Below are 14,037 nucleotides of genomic sequence, written 5' to 3'. Positions count from 1 at the left end.
GCATTGTGCTGGGGAGAAAGAGGAATAGCACCAAGGGAAAACCCAACACAAAGACTGAGGAATTGGATTCTGCCTCCACTTCTCACCCAAACACTCACAGGTAAGGAAAATTGGAAAGGAAACTCCTGCAGCTAACAGTATGGGTGGAAATTCGTGAGCGATATCTGCTGACTGCAGCCCTGTCCTGGCTGAGATGAGGAAGAACTGAGGGCGTCACTCACACCATATTTTGGGATTCTCAACTTTTCCCTTTATTCCCTGGATGGTTTATCTGTCAGTTCTCACCTGTGCGGGTGCCTCTCGGGATCTCTCTTTCCTCGCAGGCCTGGAGATCGGGCACCCACGGCTCTTCCCCTCGTTCCAGCTGGGAGATCACTTCAGGTTTGGAAATGGGAAATCCTGTGCAGAGGGGGAAATCACACCAGATCAGGGTGCATGGAGCATTGGTGGAGTATTTGTCACCAAGGACATTCCATGAGTGGAACGTTTCCCCGTGCTCTGCTGGAGGAATGTGGAATCCAAGAGGACGGGAAAATGGCCACTGAGCCCCCTTGCGAAGAGGAAGTTGTCTGGGGAGGTGAGTTGAATTATTACTACACCCTCTCTAGGCGTTCCCAGGATCTGTGCGCTCTGGGGGCCTTGCTGACTCACGCACAGCTCTATACTTAAAACCCTGCCTCTTTCTAAACCTGCAGAGCCCAGAGCCCTCCTCATGGCTGGAGCTATTCCCAAGGAGGGAGGCAAACAGGGATTTTTTCTGCAGCCGTGAAACAACATGGACAGGACAATGCTGGATTTACGCCCCTTTGAAAGATAGAGGGGTGGGGATGAGTTAACATGTCCATTAAGTTTTGACACCGTGTCTCACTGGAGAGGGCAAGGAGATGTAAGTCTCTCTCACACGGCAGCTGTGCATCATGGAACTCATTTGCCTCTAATCTAACTGACCAGGGAACAAACTGACCAGTTTCAGACACGCAGACCCCATGACTTCCAATAACCAAGGGGATGGGAATCCCTTACCCAGCGAGGTCACTGTCTCGTAGTTCTCCTGCATGACGTCCTTGTAGAGGGCTCTCTGACCGGGGTCCAGCAGAGCCCCTTGCCCCTGGGTGAAATACACAGCCACCTCCTCAAAGGTCACCGGCATCTGGAACACGAAGAGTCCCCCACTCAGCACGTGCTGCCCCAGCCACAATCCCACTAGTCACACGGGAGGAAGGATAAAGAAATGGAAGCTCTGGGAGCGCCAGAGTAACAGAATCCCACCGCCACAATGCGTAGAGGAGCCGGGAGGATTTAGCGGGTGGGGAGAAGGTGAGAGCTCCTTGTCCCCCCCGAAGACACAGAGCAGGGCAGGGTCTTCTCATTTCCCACACACCTGCCAGCCAGAGGCTGATGTGGGAAGCAGAGCTCTGAGCTGGGGACAGAAACAGGAATCCCAAAAGCTTCCCTTCATATTTCGCAGCAGCCTCTGGCTAGTAGGGTCAGACTCCAGCACTGGGAGCCTGGAAAATGTTCCCAGCCCTGCCGAGGGGGTTGTATCCTGTTTGAGAAATGGGGGAATGTCCCCTCTCGCCTCCCCCGCCACCTACTCAGAAAATCAGTAGGTTTATCACACCCTGACTCCTCCCTGCCCCTGCCCACCAGCTCCCTGAAAATCCCAGACCCGAGCTGGATCCATCACAACCATTTCCCTTCCCTGTCTCCTGGAAGATGGGCCGATCTGGAGCTAAACGTGGACGTGATTCCTCAGCCTGTCGGGGCGAGAGGGGCGATGGGGGAGGTTACAGGAGGGGCTTCAGTCCATGTCACACCCCGATTCCCCCCCAGACTCTTCAGACCCTCCCAGTAACAGCATCTCTGAGCCAAATGCTAGAAAAAGAGCAGAATCAAAGGGCCACTTTGGGTGATTGCCCCCCATTGCAGTGTAAACCCCTCTCTCTTAGCAATAGCTGGAGCCCTCTGGTGACATCATCTGAAGAATGAGCTGCCCTAGACTCCCCCAGCAGCCCCAGGGACAGGCAGGCAGAGGCTGATCCCATTGGCCCATCCACACCACCTGTCTCACACCAGTGTGGCTCAGATCTGAATCCTGCCCAGAAATCAGATCAGGGCCCCGAGCAGCCCCCAACACTCAAGATACACAGACCCCAGCAGCACGGCTATGCAAGGCCGGCTCCAGGCAGCAGCGAAGGAAGCAGGTGCCTGGGGCGGCCAATGAAGGGGGCAGCACGTTTGGCTCTTCAGTGTCAATTTGGCGGTGGCTCCTTCAGTCCCTCCCGGAGGGAAGGACCTGCCACCAAATTGCTGCCGAAGAATGAAGCGGCGCGGTGGAGCTGCCGCTGATCGCGATAACTGCTTTCCTAGGGCTACCATACGTCCGGGTTTCCCCAGACATGTCCGGCTTTTCGCTCTTTAAATAGCCGTCCGGGGGGGATTTATAAAAATCTAAAAATGTCTGGGATTTCCCCCCGGTCAGCTATTTATCGATCGAAAAGCGGCTGACAGGGTGGCCGAGCGCCACTCGCATTGCGGCATCGGCAGCCAAGGCTCCTTCCCGGCTCCCCCCATCCCCTGCAGCCTCAGCACGCCGCTCGTCAGCGCTCAGGTGGGGCGGGGCGGGGCCAGACACCTGCTCTAAGCCAAGCAGCACGGTAAGGGGGCCCGGGAGTTGGAGAAGTGGGGCAGTCAGAGGACAGGGAGCGGGGTGGGGGGGTTGGATGGGTTGGGAGTTCGGGGGGGCTGTCAGGGGGGCAGGGGTGTGGAGAGGGGTTGGGACAGTCAGGGACAGGGAGCGGGGGGAGTTAGATGGGTCGGGGGTTCTGGGGGGGATCTCAGGGGGCGGAAAGTGGGAGGGAGTGGCTAGGGGGCGGGACTACCCCCCTCTTTTTTGAAAGTTCAGATATGGTAACCCTAGGCTTCCCCCCCCCTTGGGGTGGCAAAAACCCTGGAGCCAGGACTGGGTGTGTGTGACAATAACACACTGGGAGCAGAGGTGTGTGTGTGTGTGTCTCTCTCTCTCTCTCTCCCATACCCGGTTTGATCCGGAGCTTCTCTCCGCCCGTCCCCCCTCGTGTCCCATCGCGCGGAGAAGCTGCCTTGGCATCTCCCCCACATCCCCCTTCCCTCGCAGTGCCCCCCACTCACATCTTCCCCCATTCCAGCCTCGCTCCCCTCAGCCCCACAATCCCCCTGTATCGCCCCATCTTCCCTTCAGTGCACCCCCGCCCCCATCCCAGCCTGCCCCCCGCATCCCCAGCACCCGCCTCCTGCCCCCATCCCGCTCCCCCGCCTGCCCTCACCCCCTGCCCCTCTTTATCCTCCTCCCCCTGCAGCCCGGGGGTGACGGGGGCGGGTCTCTCTCACCTTCCCTCCGAGAGGGGCCCCCCTGGGGCAGGGGCCGGGCCGGGAAGGGGCCTGGCCGGGCTGGGGGCTCTGCCCTGGGAGAGGCTCCTGGGGAGCAGCGGGAAGGGCCCTGCTGGAGATTCCCCTCTCCCGGCTGCAGCCAGGGCTCCGGGCTCCCAGCACCAGCCGCCGGGGCTCGGGGATCTCGCCAGGAGCCTGGAGCCAGAGTCACCGCAGCGACTGCGAGTCACTTCCTGCTGCCGGGCCTGAGCCCAGCGATCGCTCCCCCCAGAGCCGCCTCCCAGCTGCTCCTGGGTCCTAGAGATCAACCCATCGCGCTGCAGCATCTCTGTGTCCGGCTCCTGTTCCACTCACAGGCTCTAAGGTCAGAAGGGCCCATCATGAGCAACTAGCCCAGGGATTCTCACGACCAAATTTTTCGTGGTCTCAGAGTGTGGCCAGCAACTCTCGCTGGTGGCCGCTCTGACACTTTTTCTTAAACTACTTAATTACCTTTTAGGACAAACCAATAAATATGCACTTGGGTAAGCCGGGGAACAGTCCTGCTATTGTGGGGAACATTCCTGGCTTATACACAGCACCCCTGGAATTGGCTAGCGAAAGGATCTGAGTCCTTTACCCAGAGGCCTGCATGACCTCAAGGACACCCCCACCTTCCACTCTGCCCCCATAACCCCAAGTCTGGGCCCAGGGTTCCTGAGACGCTCGACCCCCCACCCTTTATGATCACTCAGGACAGGTGTCTCCATTGTGGGGTGCTTCCCTGGATGCTTCCCTGAGCATTGCACAGAGTTCAGAACAAATACAATTTATTAAATAGCAACTTAAAAAAAAATAAGGAGAAAAGTGGGGAAGATTAAAGGAAAACACGTCACCCGCTCTGGGGCGGAGGGGGACCACAAACAGCATTTCTGGCATGTCGGGGCAGTTCACAGTCTGTTCCTTGCACATCCCAGGCCTCTTGCCTAGGCCCTAACTGTGCTGCAGGAATGCCATGGGTTGGAGACTTACTCTGGTGGTGGCCACATGCCCTCAGGCTCTAGGTGTCAGGACCCTTCTTCCTAGCCTCAGCCTCTTCCTGTCAGGGTTATGATCCCCCACCCAGTCTGGCCTGCAAGGCCTCGTGGCAAGGAGGGCGTCTCCTTGCCCTGGGCCCTTTGCCCAGGGTCCCCTTCACTCACTGCTCCCGGCTCCGGACGGCTCCAGTTTCCCTCTGCCTCCAGCCCAGCTCTCCTCAGCGCCTCCCACTCTGCTCTGGCCCATCCAGCTCCAGCTGACACAGAGGAGGGGACCCCGGTCTGCTGACTCCCTAATGGGCCTGCCTGTCCTGTCAATCAGGCTGACCTAGAGCATTGGCCCCTCCCCATTGTCAGTCTCAGGATCTTGATTTCTCATTGGCCCTTCCCCTTTCTTTTGGTACTAGGAGACGGCCAACCGATTAAGACGGCCAACCCATTGAGTTTCAGTAAGGGGCCAACAATCCCCTTACACATATAAACATGACAATCATAATTTATTTATTGCTAGCTCGTAAATCTGTTTATTAATATTTTTCACAACCTCTCAGCTCGTGACTTGTGTTGCCAACTTGGTAATATTTTAAAAATGGACACTCACGCAGGAGTGTTGGAATCTCCCCTGCCCCGCCTCTTCCCCCCCAAGGTCCCACCCCTGCCCTATGAGGCCCTGCCCCAACTCCACCCCTTCCTCCAAGGCTCTGCCCACCCTCCACTTCTCTTCCCACCCTCCCTACCCAGGTCAGTAGGGACTTGTCTGCAGAGCCAGGCCTGGGAGGTATGCAGGTAGGAGGCAGCCCCAGAAGAGTAGAGTCTGGTGTGAGTGATGACCCAGTGCCTCCCCCGCACAGTAACTAGACTTTGGGAATCCAGTCAGTAGATCTAACCAGACACTGTCAGGTTCCCTTTTCGACTGGACTTCATGGTTGAAAACCGGGCACCTGGCCCCCCTAACAGCACCCAATTTGCAGTAAGTCCTGGGAACACCTCAGGGACAAGTTCTGCTTTCTGATTGTGGAGGAAGTAACCAGGGGGCAGCTGGGTTAGACTCAGTTCTGACCAGCAGGGAGGAATTCATTGGTCTAGATTAAATTATTGTAAGGTAGATGCACAACTAAAGACTGCAGTCAGAGTAGTTATCTATGGTCTGGTGTCAAACTGGGAGGGGAACGGTGCAGGGTTGGGGGGAAGCAGAAGCCCCAGGTGGCCTCCCTCGCTCTTTGCGGGGAAGAGGGAGTGGAGGGGGGCAGCCCAGCGGGAAACGGGGACTAGAAAGGGGGCAGTTCACACAGAGCTTGTAGGGCAGCCACATTCCTGGGAGAGAACTGCTGCTGCTGGAGTTGAGTGACCAGGCTCTCAGCTCCCCACACTGCCCCTCTTAGGTCGGTGGAAGTGCTCCTGGTGAGGACGCGCCCCACCGACCCAAGAAGGATTATGTGGACATCGTCTACCACAATCATTACTGGAGTGGTTATAAGTCAACCTAATACAGATCAACTTATGGGGAAGGAGAGGTGGCCAGAGCCCTTTCCCCCCCCTTCTTATCCTCGGAATCTTTACACTGGAAAACTCTTTGCTGGGGCATGGGGTCAGGGAACTCCATGGCACAGGTGAGCCCCACACTATGCTACAGATGAATTGTAAGTTTTTTTGTTTACCCCTTTCTTCCTAATGGTGGACGGCCAAATAAGAGTTTTCTAACACGGACAGTCAGTCCTTTGTTGTCTCTGAGCAGTTAGTCTGTGGGCATTCCTCAGAACTACACCATATTTCAGTAACAAACAGGGTTATCCTATGTCTGGGTTTCCCAGAGAGAGCCTCTTTTTTGAACCTGCTGAGTGGGGATTTCCGGTAACAGCAAATGTCCCCGTAATTTGCAGAGGAAACACGCTGCAGCTCAAAAAGAAGCCCTGATTGGTCCACTTCCCAATTGGTCCATTCCTCTCCATCCACAGCCAACCGGTGCATTCCCCTGCATCTGATTGATTGATGCTAGATCCTGCCCATCCAGGCCCTGGCTCCCAGCCCTGGGGAGGGGGTCCCGCAGGTAGGTGCTGATTGACAGCTGTCGCTGCATTCTGGGCTTGTACCAGCACCCTGCAGCTGTGACCGGGACTGACACTGCCCTCATGTAACCGGGTGCAGACTCACCACCACGGCGCCTACTGCTGGTTGTACAGGGAATTATCTCAGTCCATCAGCAGGGCACCCTCCTCTGGAGGTGTCTCATGCTGTCACTGCTTCATTAGAAGGACCTCCCTTCCCTGGTTGGAACGCTCTCCTTAGTATAAGTGCATAGTCCAGAGGTTTGAGCAGCAGAGATGCTGGAGCAGGAAAGAGGCAAGATGGAGATGTTTCCAGGGCCTTTTATATCTTGCATCATGTGGAGGGAATCCCCTTGTTCTTACTGTGGAAAATAACAGTAACAAGATGGTGTCCAGTCACATGAGCCATCACATGGGCAAATCCATGCATGACTCAGTTCTTTACAGGTAGAAGTCATGGCCCACATGCTAGTTTGAATGTTCCCAGGAAGGCTCATCAGATGTCCATTGGTGTCTCCCAAGGCCCATTGTCAGTCATGTACTTCTTGGTGGGCCACTCAATTTGAATAGTCCCTTCACAATACACTGGCCAAATGCTTCACTGATGCTACTCAAAATCAAACTCATGGAAATACAAGTATATAGCCAATACCCATCATTTCAAATACAAAAATAACACATGCATACAGATAGCATAATCATAACCAGCAATTGATATCCTGTCCATAGGCACCTCACTTGACCACCTTTGTACAAGATTTGTGGCAAACCTAGAACAGTGGTTGCAACAGCGATGTATAGATTCATATTTCAAATAGATCACATCACACAGGGAACCAGCAGCTCTTAGTCCTTGCTCCCAGCCTCTTGCTGTGGTGACAAACTCCAGCCCCGGGTCTAGCCCTTCGCTCAGGGGCAAACTGCAGTTTTTTGATAGGCTGCTCTCTTTGGCAGCAAGTGCAACAGACCCGCTTGCTTCTCTGGGCCCCACCCCCAGGACCCTCTAGCAGCAGTACTTACTACCTCTCCTTCAAGTTCTGCTGCTTACTTCTTTATCCTTGGGCCACTTCCCCATAGCCCCAGCACCTTCCCTGCCCCCTATCGGGGCTTCACTCTGGCAGCCAGTCAGGCTGGAGCTCCACTTGTTCTCCTGACCATGCCCCACACTGCTCTTACCCTGACACTACCCTTTATAGACAGCTAGTCCTTCTCCCTCAGGCTCTGGAAAGAAACTGCTCTCTGCTCTACTGAACAGTCCTTTTAATATGGCTCTCACTGGCCCCTATTGGCTGCTCCACCAAGCCTTCTTTCCATTGGCTCTCTCTGCAAACCCTCCTCTCATTGGCTCGGCTTTGCACAGCCTCTTCAAGGGCTACTTTAACCCCTCTTCTCCCAGAGTGGGAAACTGTACCACTACACCTCACCTTGTGAATACCCCCACCCAGGAGCGCCGCCAGCTTTTCTGCCACCCAGGGCGGCAGAAGGTCCCGCCCCCCCCCCACCCACAGAGGCGGCAGAAGTTTCTGCCGCCGAAATACCGCTGCGGTCGCTGCCCCCCAAATTGTAGCACCCTAGGTGACCACCTAGGTCACCTAATGGTTTGCGCTGGCCCTGCCCCCACCGCATACCCTCCAGCACCCACCACTCTACCCCCTCCAGCTCACCTCCCCTCCAGCTCCCACCCCTCATTAGTGTCCTCTTTTTGGGCACCTGGGATATGATCACCCTGGCAACAAACATACAGTAAAATCTCACCATTCTACATGCACTGGTGTTACATGCATTTCCACGGCAGATCATGAGTTTTCCAAGGATCCCTCATCAGACCTACATTGTACACAATATATCAGAACCATACATAAGTGGTGAACATGGGGCATGGGGTGAGGGGGGCAAAGAGAGTCTCTGTCATCCCAGCACAGGACACTGAGGTAGATGGGGAGGGGGTGACCAGCTGGGCTGTCAGGTTTCTCATCTCCCTCTGGCCTCAGTGATGGGGATCAGCCTGGCTTCAAGGCTGCCCTGGTCTGTTGATATCCCCAGCTCCCTTCTTGCCTGAACCCAAGTTTGGCATCTCAACAACAGGGAGATGCTACCCCCTCCCTTATCATTGTTTGGGGTGTCGTTCATGGTCCTTTAGAGTTCAGGGGGAGCTTCACACAACACTCATAGGCCAAGTCTAGTCGCTCTCTGGCATTGGTGCAGCGAGTTCACAGTTCTCAGCCTCAGCTGTCTGGCTCTGAGGAGCAAACCCAGCCATTTCCCAGCTCTTTTCCACCAACTTCTCCCCCTCCCAACGGTATCTCACGTCACTGCAGGGATCAGGCAGTAACTTCATTTCCGTTTCAGTCTCTGCCTCTTGGAGTCTCAATCTTGCTCTCACCATCAGTGTTCAGGCTGAGAGATACTGATCACTGCCATTGTTCAAACCACACACAAAAAGCTCACGACAAAGGGTTAGAGAAACATTAAAATAAAATCTAAAAAAGGACGATTCTGACAAATGACCATTTGTCTCTTGAAATCTGCAATAAATCTGTGACACATCCTTTCAAACTAAACTAGTATCAAAGTATGAGACCTCACGGCCTTCACCAAGAAAGAGAAATCCACAGTTCAGGGCGGGCTATAAAAGGTGAAATCGCAAAGAATCCTTTAAGACTCAAAATCAGGAAAAGCAATTTACCCATTTTCTTCTGAAATGGCTAAACTGGCTTCACTTCTCGCCTCATTATTTGGCTGTATGAGTTACAAAAGTTTTACCATCATCATAATAAAAGAAAGAGAATGAAAGACAAAAAACCTTCCCATCTACAAATGATCTAGATTAAATCTAGAAAAAGCGGAGAAGCAATGTTACCAATAGATGGAAACAGGGCTATAAAATCTGTGCTTTGAAGTTCATAGAGATTTCCCTGCCCACTCCCAGGTCTGTGACACCTCCTGTTGCCTGACCTTACTATGACCGGGGGTATACCCACCTCCAATTATTTCCCCCCAGCAGTCCGGGCTGGAGAGAGGGATGCTAAACCTCTCCTCTTTTTCTCAGCCCTGCTACGACCGAGGGTGTGTATACCTTTTAATCATAAAAATTCTCAATGCACGGTATTTTGCTATTCAAATAAGATTCAAACCTAAACTCCTATTTCCTTCAGTTTGTGGTTAATTAACTGAAAGTTTTCAATTTTTCCTAGAGTGCCAGGCTTATTAAAGCTGGCGGTGTGCACACCAGTTTTTATAATTGTGGATTTTATGCTTTCTCTCCCTTTGCAGTCTCCACCAATAATGTTATGCAGACAAAACTACACAGGATCGTTTCAGGGGCAAGACAAAGATGCCACATTTATTATATAACACAATTTGATTTATGATCAATAACTAATACCTATATACACACACATCCACTAGATGTTCTGCAGCTGCTGTATACTGACCAGTCCTGAACGTAGCTTGAGTCCGTGGCCTGATTTCGGAGCTTGGATTCATAGCTCATAGCGGCTAACTGGCCAGGAAAGCCGGGCACAAGGAAGGGCTGGGTCTCTGTTGGGCATGCACCGATGACTTTCCATGTTGGCAGCAGAATGTTACCCTCCAAAGTCTTCCATCCCACCCATCCTTTTTGTAGGCTTTAGTTTGAATCCAGAGTCTATAGGTCTTGCTGTGTCACGCTGCCTTTGGGTTTGGTGATTGATCACCCGTCAGTTGCAGACGTGACTTTCAGCCTGGGACCGGGCTTTGATCTTCCTTCTATTGTACCTTTGGTCTTCTCTTTTTGGGGTGGACTCTTCTTACTTTGTTAGGGCTCTTGTCTGCATCTTCAGCGGTTCGTCTTTGAACTCTGTTTCATCAGGAGAGGCTGGCGCTGGAGGTTGATACCATCATCCATACATCCCCCATTCACACATCTAAACTAAACTAATAAGATTACAGCAGGGTTTTGCAAAAATGAAGGTTGCAGCAAGCCCTTCCAAAATGGAGTAAGCGTTTTAAAATGGGGTTTCAATTACAATATGGCAAACAGTGAACAGAAGTTACTGAAACAGTGCAGGTCTCAGGGATTTAGGCAGGAATTGGATTGACAGTGAAATTTACAAGATCAACTGGCTGAATAGCTATGGATCTTAACAAGCATTTTAATTGTCAATTAGCCAGTTATTGGGGTGACCGGTTTATGAATGAAAGTTGTTTCATGAATGAAAGTTGTTTCATTCATAAACTTTACCTATGAAGTTACATTAAAAGTGAACAATTAAAAACAATTTAATTCATCAGTTCTACAAGCCCCTCCCCAGGCCCACCGGAGCTGCTGGGGAGAGGAACCCCTCCCTCAGACCGGCCCAGGACAACAGAAGCCCCCGCGGCTGAGGAGAGTTGCCTCTCACCTGGCCCCAAGTTGTTGTGGTGAGAGAGGGCTGGGGGCAGTCCTCTCCCCACCAGTCTGCACCCCAAACCCCTCACCCGCAGCCCCAACCCACAGCCCACATGCCTAGCCAGAGCCCTCACCCCTTCGCACCTCATCCCTCTGTCCCAGTCCTGAGCCCCCTCCCACACTCCAAACCCCTCGGCCCCACCCCCACCACATGAATTACGTTCTGTGCACCAGTATGGAGATGATGTGTCACATACTGGTGCATAGAACCAAATTCATTCTGCACATGGATGTAAAAACTGAGGGAACACTGGTCAGAACACATCAGATGCTCAGAGTGAGTTTACACTAGGAAATCTGGTGGAGGGTCAGAGAGATCTGCTGGCTAATCCCGACCTCACCTCCTAGCCTAGCCAGAACTTCAGAGGCTGATGCTGCGGAGGCAGAGGTGGGATCTCCAGGCCTCCCACAAAAGGCCCTGTGGGAATCTGCCCCTCTCAGTGGTGCTGTCTGAATGCAGAGGGGGCAGGGGGAAAGGGCAGAGAGGCTGAGTGAGGAGAGGCAGCACCTCTCTACCCCTGTGCTCTCCCTCACCTCTTATCCCATCATCCCCAAACACTCGATACCCAGTACCCAGCTCCTGCTGATTTCAAGCTCAGCCAGCCCCAGCCATTCAATGCCCAGTGACCTCCCCAGAACCCAAAGCCCTGGTCCCTTAACATTTGATTCCCCCAGAGCCCAGCGCCCTGGGGGATTTGGGGAGGGGAGGAGTTACCAGCCCCCAGGGACACTCCCCCTGCAGGGAACAGCTCCAGGTCAGTGGGGCAGCCCAGCCCAGGGGCTGGTGGAAGATGGGGGATGGGGACAGGTGTCTAGAGTGAAGGAGGGGACAGACCCAAGTGTCCTTCTCCTCATCTCCATGGCAGGGGGATCCTGGCTGGCAGGGGTGGGGAGAGGGGGGAACTTCAGCCAGGCAGAGGGAGCGGCTGGTGGAGTTTCTTTCTCTCCCTTCCCCGACCTGTGGCCCATCAGCTCAGCAGCCAGGGCTGCAGCAGGGGGGAGGGGCTGATCGGGGCGTCTCCTCCTCTGCCTGGGGTTTGCTTAGACCAGGCAGAGCCAGTGGGTCACTGACCAGCTGATGCTTGGCTGCTGCTGGATCCTCACCCCAGTCATGGGCAGCTGGATGCTTGGGAGCCAAAAGCCCCTGACGTGTGTGGGAACGAGGAAATGGGGTTGTTCCTATGGCCTAGTCAGGGCCCTGAGAGAATTTCCCTGCTGTGTGGGGGAGTCTCGGATGTCCAACATGGTGTTAGCTCCACTTGGAGCGTTTTCCGCACTGAGAACATCTCAGCGGTTTCTTCCCTGTGTGGATTTCTAGATGTTTGATACTCCGGGAGCACCTAATGAAGCTTCCCCCGCATTCAAGGCCACTCTGCTGTGTGGGTCACTGAGGTGTGAAGTCAAATTAAATCTTTTTCTGCAGTCCGGCTACTCCTAGAGGGTCTCATACCTCTGTGGATTCTCTGTTACTGAAGCTTTTTCGTTATGCCAAGCATTTATAAAGTCTCTCTCCTATGTGGCTTGCCTGATGTGTAACAAGACCTGATCTGAGTCAATTACATGCAAGCTGCTTAACCCTTTCTTGTCACGTGTCACAGAAGTTTAGATACTGTGTGAATTCTCCCATGTTTAATGAGGTTTGATCTCTCTCTGAAATTTTTCCCACAGTCCAAGCACTTATGGGGTCTCTCTCCTGTGTGGATTCTCTGATGTTTAACAAGGTCTGACCTCCGTAGGAAACTTTTCCCACAGTACAAGCACTTATGGGGTCTCTCTCCTGTGTGGATTGCCTGATGTTTAACAAGGTCTGACCTCCATATGAAACATTTCCCACAGTACAAGCACTTATGGGGTCTCTCTCCTGTGTGGATTGCCTGATGTTTAACAAGGTCTGACTTCCGCTTGAAACTTTTCCCACAACGTAAGCACCTGTGGGGTCTCTCTCCTTTGTGCATTGCCAGATGTGTAACAAGGTTTGACCTATATATGAAACTTTTTCCACAGTCCAAGCACTTATGGGGTCTCTCTCCTGTGTGGATTCTCTGATGTTTAACAAGGTTTGACCTCCGTAGGAAACTTTTCCCACAGTACAAGCACTTATGGGGTCTCTCTCCTGTGTGGATAGCCTGATGATAAACAAAGGTTAATCTACATGTGAAACTTTTCCCACACTCTGAGCACTTGTAGGGTCTCTTTCCTGTGTGGATTGCCTGATGTTTAACAAGCTTTGACTTCTGTATGAAACTTTTCCCACATTCCAAGCACTTGTGGGGTCTCTCTCCTGTGTGCATTGCCTGATGTGTAGCAAGGGATGATCTCCATGTGAAACATTTCCCACAGTCCAAGCATTTATGGGGTCTCTCTCCTGTGTGGATTGCCTGATGATTAACAAGGTCTGTTCTCCGCTTGAAACTTTTCCCACAGTCCAAGCACTTATGGGGTCTCTCTCCTGTATGGATTACCTGATGTCTTAGAAGGTGTGACCTCCGCTTGAAACCTTTCCCACAGTCCAAGCACTTATGGGGTCTCTCTCCTGTGTGGCTTTTCTTATGTGAATATAGTGCTGACATTGACCTGAAACATTTCCCACACTCAAGGCATTGAATGGGTTTCTCTCCAGTGTGGCTTCTCCCATGGTTATTAAGATCTGAGCAGTTATTGAAGCTTTCCCCAATGTCCAAGCATTGAAGGAGTTTCTCTCCAGTATGGATTGTCTGATGTGTCACAAGCTGTGATCTCACAATGAATCCTTTCCCACACTGCAGGCAGTGACAGGGTGTCTCTTGCTTGGGATTTGTCTGCTGCACTGTTGGATCCTCATCTCCTCCCCCACCGTTCACAGATTCGTCCGCTTTCTTCCTTGGGGGGTTTCCCACAAGCCTCTCTGACCAGTGCCAATTTCCCCAGGCTTCTCCCTGCTCCCAGCACTGGGAAAAATTCCCTTCAGCTCTTCCCACAAAAGTCCTCTGTGGCGCCATTTCCCCAGGAACTTTCTCATGATGATTCCCCTCCTTAGCCTCACTCCCTCGCTCCGCACCTGCTGGGAGAGAGACAATCCAGACAGGAGTCATTGTGCTGTGGAGAAAGAGGAATAGCACAGAGGGAAAACCCAACACAAAGACTGAGGAATTGGATTCTGCCTCCACGTCCCACCCAAACACTCACAGGGAAGGAAACT

At 53.0% G+C, this 14,037-nt stretch overlaps 3 protein-coding genes across 10 annotated transcripts in view; 1 reads left to right on the top strand and 2 right to left on the bottom strand.

Moving 5' to 3' along the window:
• Positions 1–3,638, bottom strand: part of LOC101950961 (zinc finger protein 665-like) — a 56,285-nt gene extending 52,647 nt beyond the window's left edge. Inside the window, exons 1-3 of one of the 5 annotated variants that reach the window (XM_065564545.1) lie at positions 3,370–3,638; positions 1,024–1,150; positions 286–399 (exon numbers count right to left, since the gene is read on the bottom strand). In XM_065564545.1, coding sequence (XP_065420617.1) covers positions 286–399; positions 1,024–1,150 — 241 coding nt within the window. In that variant the 5' untranslated portion in view covers positions 3,370–3,638. Of the gene's footprint in view, positions 1–285; positions 400–1,023; positions 1,204–3,369 lie in introns of all 5 variants that reach the window. The other 4 variants (XM_065564548.1, XM_065564547.1, XM_065564546.1 and 1 more) reach the window with 4 other exon arrangements.
• Positions 1–14,037, top strand: part of LOC101948742 (zinc finger protein RFP-like) — a 1,201,957-nt gene that overhangs the window by 869,515 nt on the left and 318,405 nt on the right. The gene's annotated exons all lie outside the window — the stretch shown is intronic.
• LOC122172136 (zinc finger protein 436-like) overlaps positions 9,743–14,037 on the bottom strand; it is a 42,882-nt gene continuing 38,587 nt past the window's right edge. Inside the window, exon 5 of one of the 4 annotated variants that reach the window (XM_065564491.1) lies at positions 9,743–13,899. In XM_065564491.1, the coding sequence (XP_065420563.1) occupies positions 12,452–13,899 (1,448 nt within the window). In that variant the 3' untranslated portion in view covers positions 9,743–12,451. Of the gene's footprint in view, positions 13,935–14,037 lie in introns of all 4 variants that reach the window. The other 3 variants (XM_065564492.1, XM_065564494.1, XM_065564501.1) reach the window with 3 other exon arrangements.

Source organism: Chrysemys picta, chromosome 12, assembly GCF_011386835.1.
Source record: "Chrysemys picta bellii isolate R12L10 chromosome 12, ASM1138683v2, whole genome shotgun sequence".
Taxonomy (NCBI): Eukaryota; Metazoa; Chordata; order Testudines; family Emydidae; genus Chrysemys; species Chrysemys picta.
The sequence above is the reverse complement of the archived record's forward strand: the minus strand, read 5'-3'. Positions and strand labels throughout refer to the sequence as shown.